This window comes from Frieseomelitta varia, unplaced genomic scaffold (assembly GCF_011392965.1).
Source record: "Frieseomelitta varia isolate USP_RPSP 00005682 unplaced genomic scaffold, Fvar_1.2 scaffold_514, whole genome shotgun sequence".
NCBI lineage: Eukaryota > Metazoa > Arthropoda > Insecta > Hymenoptera > Apidae > Frieseomelitta > Frieseomelitta varia.
Window position 1 is genome coordinate 692,954 of NW_025110273.1, and position 10,382 is coordinate 703,335.

Below are 10,382 nucleotides of genomic sequence, written 5' to 3' on the forward strand. Positions count from 1 at the left end.
CGACCATAGGCGCCACTCGCTTCAACGGACCGGAGTAAGTTAGGCGCCTATGGTCGCCAACGATATATTACGAAAGCGAATTTTAAAAGCGAATTTTAAAAGCGCCTTCACGCGCCAACACGTAGCGTCAAACGATCGACAACTTATTTTCAAACGAACAATCCCGCGATTTTCACGAGCTAATGTTTCTGACGTTCTTTTATGTTTAATCACACCCCATATTCCGCTGCCTCGATTCTTATTGTCGCATGATATTATTAATTCTCATCAGTTGTTCTCGAACGATGCACAAATCGCCGCCAATGGATTATAAACGATTGAAACTCGAATAATCACGCGAAAACGTAGTCGAATATCAGACAGAGTTCCAATCTAGCGGAAAAAAGCAATTTTCGAGCGGGAATTTTGATACTTAGCGGAGGGGGAGGTGGTTGTAGGTGGCGCTGTAAATGTTTCCGCGATATATATTGTTTACGGGCGCGTGAACGCGAATGACGAACATTCGAGAGCACGCTGCTCGTCGCGAATCAATGGAAAAGCGATACAGCAAGGATTTAAATTTCGGGATCGGACGCTGTATACTCGTTAGCACGAAGCGTTTAACGCGTGCAGGCGTATGTTGTTAAATATAAACCTAACTCTGGCCGAACGCAGTGAGAAAAAACAGACGGAGTGTTTTCAATGGCGGAGCAGCTTTCGGTGTTGCGAGGAATTTCGCGTGGCGCGGGATGAGGACTGTTTTCATTGGAAAAATACAAAATTACACACGATACAGGGTGTCATGTGTAAATACACACACACTCTCTCTCTCTCTCTCTGAAGATTTTGATCGACATTTTTTTTTTTTGTTCCGTGTGAGTCTTGTTCAGTTACAATTATTTTCATTTTTTTTATATTATTATTGTTTTAGATCGTGTGGATTTCGATACAGTTATCGGCAATCACTAGTTTTTTTTTTATGGGATTAGTTTCGTTTTATACATGTTTGGCTGTATTCCATTTGTTAATTAGTAAGGTCTAGCGGGTGTTTCATTTTCAGTCTTCTGGATAGTAGAGAGAAACAGTTTTTTGCCAGGGTGTTTCTGTGATTTTTGATTTGGTGTTGATGTGTCCTTGCGCGCTTTAATATTTCCTCTTTGATGGTTGGTATTCCTAGAGTTTTTCTTATGTTCATCGTTTCTGACATACCATTGAGCGTCTAGTATTGTACGTAGGATGATGGATTACGTAGGTTTTCTATTTTTTTTATGTTCGACTTGGCTGCCATGCCCCAGATTTGTAGCCCGTATGTCTAGATAGGTTTAATTATAATTTTGTAGATTAGTAGTTTATTTTTTACGCTTAGCTTAGAGTTTCTTGATGTTAGCCAGTACATGGATTTTCCAATTGTTTTTATTTGTTTGATCTTTTCTTCAATGTGTTTTTTTTTGGATGTGTCCAGTTCAGTTTGTTGTCTAGATGTAAGCCGAGATATTTGACGGAAAGTGCTTGATGATCGACAATTTGGAAAAAGGAAAGCAATTTTTCATTGTAGCGACGATGTTCACTGCAATGAATTTTATATCGTAATAATTTTTGTAATCAAAGATCGACGAAGTTACGGAACTTTCAAATAGCTTCTGTTCGGAACGTGGATCGTAGAAATGTTCTTACGTTGCAAGTGTTGACGAGACACGGATAAATAAATGTTCTCGAAAATAAAAGTTTCGGACAGAGCGGAACTTGTAAAATGTAAGAGTGGAAATTTCTCTGTCGGATAATTTGTTCGTCGATGTTAAAAAAAACTTCTCAAAGATATTTGTAGCGATATCCAACGAATATAAAAATAACTCGTTTCCACTGTTTTCTACTGTACTTTTGTTGATATTCTAAAATATCTGCTCCACGAAAACGTTGTTTAACTAACTCGCGCTGGCAACTGACTGCGGACCATAACGAGTGATCAAGCCGTATACAATATTACTAAGAAGTAATAAATTTATTATTTGTTTTGCCTGGGTTATACTTCAAACTGAAAAGAAAATATTGCAATTTTGGGACAAAAGACGTGGCACGTCATTCCAGCGCAAGAGATTGTATGCCAGATTGAAGGCGCGCCTGAAACGTCAGACAGAGAGACTCGCGGTAGCAGATCGAATCTCTCGCAGACCGATTTCATCGACTGCGCTCCAGGTCCTTTTCACTCCAGGCACCAGGTCCCAGCAATCCAGCTCTCTGTCCTCTAATTATACAATCGCTTCGATAGCTGCCAACTGGCAATTAAGTTGCATCGAGTGGCTCGCTCTTTTCGCTTTCTGATCCACCGCGGCGGACCTTGTTCCGTTGCCGCTGCAGTAAGATAACAGCCGGAAACATCGGTCGTCGGAACAGAAGAAAAAAAGAAAAAAGAGAGAGAGAGAGAGAGAGAAAAGAGGAGAGAAACGGGGAGAAACTATCGGGCAGAGAAAGCCATAGAAATTCGTTTCCATTCTCGAGGGGAATTAAGGCAGGACAAACGTCGACATCGAATTACCGCGTTTGCCGCACGGACTTTTTTTTTTCTATCCTGTCTCTGTTTTACGCGGTAATAACGCTAATTGAATCGATCCCATTTCCCGCTCCCTCTGTCTCCTCATCCTGCCGTTACCTGTTTCTCCGCTTCTGTCCCGGTCGCATCTTTTCCACGCGTTTGGCAATTTAGTAGCATCCGATCGTTTCAATTTGTTGCTCGTTTGCTTTGAAGATCAGTCGTTGCTCAGGATGCTCGCTAAATATACGGAGGAATTTTCATTTTTTACATGTGGATGAGGTCAGATTTAAATTCGTTTCGCTTTCTGTGATATTTGCTTGTGTAAAAATATAATATTAAAATGGTATAATAATAAATATATATACTATATATAATATTATATAATACAGTAATAAACATTTATAATATATGAAATTATATAATAAATAATAAATATTTATAATATATGTAATTATATAATAAATAATAAATATAATATTGTATATAATAAATAATAAATATTTATAATATATAATATTATTTATATATATATAAATAATATAATAATAAAATTCGAAATGTACCTGTAGGCGCGAAGACATAGTGTATTTAAAATTATATGTTAAAATTATAAAATTTTACTTTGGTTTTTCAATATTTTTCGAGATTTTTTTTTTTTTATATTGTCGATACTGTCGTATGTCTTGCCAGTTAAGAAACATGTGTTTTTTTCGCAACGATCGAAACGAGTGATATTTTCTGCCAGTCAAGGAAGAAATTCATGTTTAATTCGCGGTGAAGCTGCTTCATCGAACTCATCATTTCGCGTGATCAGAAAAGATCCAGAAACAACACGCGATCGTCTTCAATGAGGAATTCATCTTCGATGGGGAATTTTATTTTGCGATGAAACCGCCTCATCGAACTCGTCATTTAGAAAATTTTACATGGAAGAAGATAGAAATGATACAGAAGTAAAAGTGTACTCGCGTGCACACGTGGATTTCCGCTGACGTCCGCTAAATTCCTCGAAAGCATTTTCTTGACATTTCGACCGGGAATCACTGGATTTTCACGAACGATCCGGGACACGTGCTTCGGTTTCCTGTTGTGTTCCAGATATCTCACGCAAAGCACGTTCGCGCAATCGTTCAATAATAACACGATTGCGCTGGTCAAATCGAACCAAAAGATGACGAGATGGCAACATTGGCTTGAAATTCCACAGAAGATCGCGCGAATGATTTCTTTGCGAATTTCACTTCGGAATTTCAACGCAAGTTTTTATTCAACGCCGTGGGGAGTATTAACATTAGACCATACCGACGATTAAAGCATAAAATTTCCACCAGAGACACTTGAGTTTAAAAAAGAAAATAGTGAAACTTTATAATACATAATGAAGTGTGCAAACTTTTATTCATGTATTTTACGAAAACTTATTTAAACCTTTGAAACATTTTACACTGTTTTACGTAACAAATATTATAAATTGGTTGTTTTTATCGCTTTTGGTAACACCAGTGTTAAAGTGTGAAACTCGTTGAATTTTCTCGACTTGTCTACAGTGTCTGCCATTAATATAACAATAAATATTATACTGTTATAATTTTGGAAAGAGAAATCACACGACGATAAACTTGGCTCTTGGTTTCAAAGCGTGAAGCCTCTACCGTCAGAATACATCGTTCATTTTGCTCTGAAATATTCTTACATTTGATGATAGATGAGAAAGTAAAGACACTTTTAATACTAAATTGTTATAGTTATTTGAAAATACTGAATTTTTTTTGAAATTACAACAGATTTGAAGATCGATGCTTTTACTTTACAACGATGCTCGACTTTACAACTTGATGTACGATTTTGTTTTCGCTATCTTGTTGAACCTTGAATACTTTTCGAAAATTCGATTCTCAGGTGTTCGTCTGACATTCAAAATTCAATAAATCGACAAAGAAAAAGAAATTTTTCACTAGCAAGTTTCGAGGAATTTGTTGTAAAGTCAACTCTGTAGATTCAATGTTCGTGAAGAAGATTTTTTAATGAACATGATAAATTTTAATGATAAATTACATAGTGTAGAAACGTCTTGAAACGAACGATGTATTTTTAACAACAAAGACTTTCAGGATTTAATATGAGCCCAAATTTATTGCTTGTACGATTTCTTCTTTGCAAAATTGTAACAGTTTCAATATTTAGTGCCTGAACATCAATCATTATATCACTGTATATTCTACTCGAAAGAAACTTGCGAGAATTCGTTCGACTTTTTTCGACCTTTTTTTTTTTGCGAAAAAACGAACGAGTTTCATCAAAGGACGGATATATTTGTCACGATCGAGATTCGTGAAACTACATTTTACTATATCGTTCGATTATCGAGCTGCGTCGAGTGGTGATTTATTATTTGTTGCCCGATTTTCAATATGGAATTTATTTCATCAGGAACAGGAAAAGGAAACCCATCGCGTCGCGTGATATCCGTCGTATCGATTGAATTGTACGCTTTACATGATAAATTGACAGCATATATCATTCTCTATTAGTCCAATTAATCTATGTATAGTATAAAGTTAGGTTAAAGCTTGCAATACTAGATGTAAGAGAAAAGTAATAAGAGAAAACTTGACAACTAAGGGTAATTAAAAGGGCAAACAAAATGTAAAGAATAATGTAAGGCACTGAGGTCTATTTCCAGGCCGAAAGGCTGAAATAAAGATTCATTCATTCACATGATAAATTGACAGCTCGTAGCAAACGTTTCATTCGCTCACGTCCGAATCGTACTTTCCACGAATCACTGTTTCTTCATACGTTTCTTTATTCTCGTGTCCGATGAACGAGTGGTTAATTAAATTCTTAAATACCGGTCGATTCGAGAGATTTCAATTAAAAATTTCCCTCCCCCGAGGAGGACAAAAGTCTTCCTGAAAGTTCGCGAAAGCGGCTTTCACGTGCGCGATTTCTTTTATCACGAGGCAGAGGGAATTGATTGGATGACGTCTAATCAATCATAACTAATAATTGGAAATCTCTATTGATGAGCTGCGATCGTAAATCTTGTCTCTATCGGCGCCTGATTTAAATTGATCGGTCCTTGTTTTACCCCCCGGGGAGACGACCGAGAAACTCACAATAAGTTTATGAGTTTTATCGCCGGTTTTTGTCCCATTTTGAAATCGAGCCGATTTCAAGTATGATTTTCTGGAAAATAATAGAAAAATCATCTTTAAAAAACTGCGCGAAACTTTGTCTCGAAATTGTGCGACAAGTGAAGTTACCTCTTGATTCCTTTAATCCGGAGCTTGACAGAAAAATTTCATTTCCCTCGCTAGAACGAGAGTCGTACATCGTAAGGATTTCGATTGAAGAGGTTACTCGTTACTCTCGCCTAATTATTAAAGGGAATGTCCTAAACGAAGTCACGAACATCCGGTCGAATTCACGTTCCAGAATGAATTCCAGGCCTCAGTTCTCAGAACTGACGTTTAATTTTGGCCCAAATTTAACAAGCGATTGCTGTTTGTCGAAATACGAAGTAACAGTGTTCTGATCTCCATTCGGTTTTCGAACGATGCATCGTTTGCAAACTGAAGTGTCTAATTTAATCTGCAATGGGTCGAGAAAGTATTGGAACATGTCTAGTTTCTCGTTTTCTACGAAAACAAATGTGACAATTGGCATGATCCTTTCCACCAACGTGATAGTTCATCATATGCAAAAGTGAGCAATGTCCAGTAACGCGTTGTGCAATGATAACGTGCAAGAAATATAAAAATTCAAGAGTGAGAAAAAAGTAAGAAGATCAATACACCTGTTACAGTTCCTTCATTCGGATTTGACGGTGGAAAAGTTAGAAAAATGATAAAATGTTATTTCGTAATTACTGGAGTGTTATCGACTGTTATCGTATCTGTCTTTAAATCATTAAAAAAATATTTTATATTCCGTTCAAACACGAAAATCCAGAAAAAAATTCCTCGATACCTTTCTGATTCTTCAATTTTTCTTTTTTCTTTTTTTTTTATTACTTATACTCGAATTTTTTTTTTAATGTTATTTATATCATTATTATATATATTATGTGTTACATATATATTTTATATGTTATTTACATCATTATTAGATATATTATGTGTTATATATATTTTATATATATATTTATATTTATATTTATATTTTATGTTATTTATTTTTTGTTATTTATTTTATGTTATATTTTATGTTATTTATTTTATGTTATTTATTATATATATATATATTTTTAATGTTATTTATATCATTATTATATATATTATGTGTTATATATATTTTTTTGTTATTTATATCATTTTTTGTTATTTATATTATATATATTATGTATTATATATATTTTTTTTATGTTATTTATATCATTATTATATAACTGTATACTTTTGTTCGTATGCAGCAAAATATTTATTGAAACAGATTTTGTTATCGTTTGCTTTTGCAAAAATGCTACAAGAACAAGCTAGGCGTGCCAATGCCAATTTTTTCATCCATCATGTGTTCGATCGAACGATCGAACGTTTCGTTTCTCTCGTATAAACGTATTTGTACAACGTTGCCGCGTTACAATTGAAAGTTTCTCAGGCCACGGCGAATTCTACGCCGTAGCCGCGGTATCACGACACCGTTATCTCTGTCGCGAACACTATGGCGATAGAACGAAGCGCTTGAAACGAAAATTCATTCTCCACGTTCGTTTACTGAACTGGCGTCGCGACGAGGAGAGAGAAAGCTTCGTGACCGAAGACGAGCAAGTTGACGTTGAAACAAAATTGACACATGCGGTTTCAACGTCTGCCTGAAACATCAGCCAAACGAGATTCCCTCTCCTCTTGAGCTTTCTTTCACACTTGACACTCGAGGAAATTCTCTCCTTGATTTTAGATTAACTTCTAAATCGTTTCCTGTTGCACGCGCCAAGTTGAAGCGCAGCGAGCGTCTTGCAGTCACAAGAAGCAATATCAAACTCTGATAGCAATCATTTTCTCGTGTCACTATTATAGATTATTCTCGAGGGATTCGGTGTAAAAAAAAAAAAAAAAAAAATACTAACTCGTAGTGCCGACGTTTTGAGATATTGAGGGCTTAATCAAAAATTGTGTTTCGTTAGAAATTCCATAATTATGACTACTTTCTTTTTATCTTAACTTGTCAACGTTGGTTAGCTAATTTAAAGAAACGTTTGTTCCTTTTTTTATTTTTCGTTTAAATATAAAAATTGGACTTAGAAAAAAATATTACAAAAGTGTTATTCTAATTATGATATTTCAAATACATTATTCTGTTTGACGAGTAATTCATTTTACTTACGGCAAAATGTGTTAGAAAATTTTTGAAAATTCTGTACAATGGTTTCACTAGTGACAGATAATCTTATAATTAACAATTGATAGGAATCCAGCTAATAAATTTTGCTTTTATCTTCTGTCTTCCTAAGTCAGTTTGTGTGTCGTATGGAAATCAGGAGATATAAAAATTAATAAAACATTTTGTAGGGACCGCTCAATTTTTAATACTAGAACTGATCAAATCGACGAATTTATAATTTTCGCTAGATGTTTCGTAGATGTGAAATATGTAACGAAATATATAGCGTATTTTTGCTCTAGATCTAAATCATTTTTCGTAAAATGTATAAATAAAAGTTTTATCATGAAAAATCTAAAAACTGATCGAACTGACGGATTTATACATATATATTTTTTTTATATATTTTATAGATGCGAAACAGCACATATGTTTACAAATCTAAATACATAAATAAAGCCTTGCACTTGTTACAAAGTTTTCTCCATCTTTTTTTATTTGAAATATTTACTTCTGACAAAAAACTTTCGTCAGTAGTTCTAGTGTTAAGAGGCACTAAAATAAATAAAGTGGATGTGTACATTTTCTTTCGATTTCACGAGTCACGGCGAGTAGTCGAAAAACGTTTGGATATCCTTCGATATATATAATAAATTCTCGCTGTTAGCCGCGAAAACGCATCGACTGCACGTGCGAAATTTCTCAGGCCGTTGGATGACTGTCGGGAAGATATTACTACAACGGATCTCGCGTGGTGTATTTAATCAGGCCGTAATTAATCCGGCCGCTTCCCCGTTGAGTACAGTTAGATAAAAACGTGGATGCGAGGACGAGCATTTTTTGTATCCTCGTGTTGGCGGACCACGTCGCACATTTGACCCGGAAAAAGCTGGCCAAACATACTTTTCTCGTTCAAATAATACATTTTGATGTATGTACCTACTGTAATGTTTGACAAACTGAAATACACATTTTTTTTTTTTTTTTTTTTTTTAACAAAGTTTTCATTTAAAATAATTGAAAGACGTCCCATGCACGGTGGTCAACCGACTCGGGAATGAATGACATTTTTAGAGACAGCCTAACATTTGAAACACTTCACGAGTACAGCATTGTAGAGCTTTTTAGTAAATCATTTTTAGTAAAACATAAGATTCAATTAATGACATCTATGAACGTTGTGCATTGACAATTCCAAACGAATGATTGTTCCGTATTCTGTTGAAAAAAATTTAAAAATTTTCTATTAAATTTAAATTAAAAATATTTGCTAATTCATGTGTCCTTTTTCTTTTTCAGGTGAGTGTAAGGGAAAGTCTGTACCTAAAAGTAGCCGGCATGATTCTCGAAGAAAGCAAGGTGAGTCGAGTCGAACCGTGAAATATCTTTGTGATCATATTGTTTTCCAATGGAAAACGAAGCTTTCAGCGAGCGAAGAAGCGATGTAAATTTACAATTGCGAGAGAGTTGCTCGTCGAGTGTATTAGATCATCATTTGAGTGATTGTTCAAACACTTGTCGAGTTTAATCCGATGAAAAAGACTGCAGTGTAACGTAACGTAAGTTTAAAAGACACACGTTGAACTGATGAAGCGCAGTCATTCTTGGCCAGATAAGAGAAACAATTGACAATCACGTTTCTCTTGCCGGACGATTAACGTTTTAAATAATTCTTCGAGTACCAAGATCAACAATTCTTAGAAAGAACTTAGAGGACACTAGCAGGAATTATCGAATGTATCTTGAGATGAGCTTAATCTCTACGATGGTCACTAGTTTCTATTTGTTTATAAATGTTTCTATGGTTTATAAAAATTTTTAAACAATTAAAATACGACGAACATCATTGACAAAGGGTCTGAAATAACACAAATAACTGGATGATAATTTTTATAAAAATTATAAAAAACACAAAAATTACAAAAAATACGCTTTCATGTACTTCATTTCAGTGCAACAGAAATTAAATATCTTGTCACACGGACCAAAAGTCGACGCGTTAACCATCGTTCGGTGTCGGCCACTGTCGATCCAGCGTTGTTGGACCGTCGTTTCCCTCGAAAGATCGAAACGATCGTCAGTTGGTTGTCAATGATCGGCACTCGGTTTCACCATCGGTTGCGCTTACTCGAGCACTCGGAAAGCGTTGGAAAACCTACGCGTAGCGGATGGAAACTCGATAATTGAGTGAAAGAACAATGAAGCTTGTTGAGCAAGGTGACGGTAATTTAACGCGTACAATAGAGCGTGCAAACTGACTCGAGAGAAATTGCGCTTTGTCCGCGACTGATAGCGTTACGAAGCTCCCTACGCGGGTCGTAGTCGCCTAATTAACCACATCACGGAGATGCAGCGACAGATGTAGGTTCCTTTTACTGATTAGAATATTCGGTTTGTTTCTGGATTATGTTTGACAATTTTTGGAGCGACAGAAATTAGCTTTTTAGCAAAAGGTAAAATTTTGCTTTTCTTTATTTATTTATTTTTTTTTTTTTTTTTTTTCTTTCTTTTCCCACCAAAGTGTCTTTCGCAGAATTTTAAGCTTTTTGCT

At 35.3% G+C, this 10,382-nt stretch overlaps 1 protein-coding gene across 2 annotated transcripts in view; it reads left to right on the plus strand.

Moving 5' to 3' along the window:
- LOC122533272 overlaps positions 1-9,502 on the plus strand; it is a 238,505-nt gene extending 229,003 nt beyond the window's left edge. Inside the window, exon 4 of one of the 2 annotated variants that reach the window (XR_006307666.1) lies at positions 9,131-9,192. Coding sequence is in view for 1 of the 2 variants with exons in the window: in XM_043662845.1 (XP_043518780.1) it covers positions 9,131-9,279 (149 nt within the window). In the remaining variant the exon portion in view is untranslated. Of the gene's footprint in view, positions 1-9,130 lie in introns of both variants that reach the window. The other variant, XM_043662845.1, reaches the window with a different exon arrangement.
- The last annotated feature ends 880 nt before the right edge of the window (positions 9,503-10,382 follow it).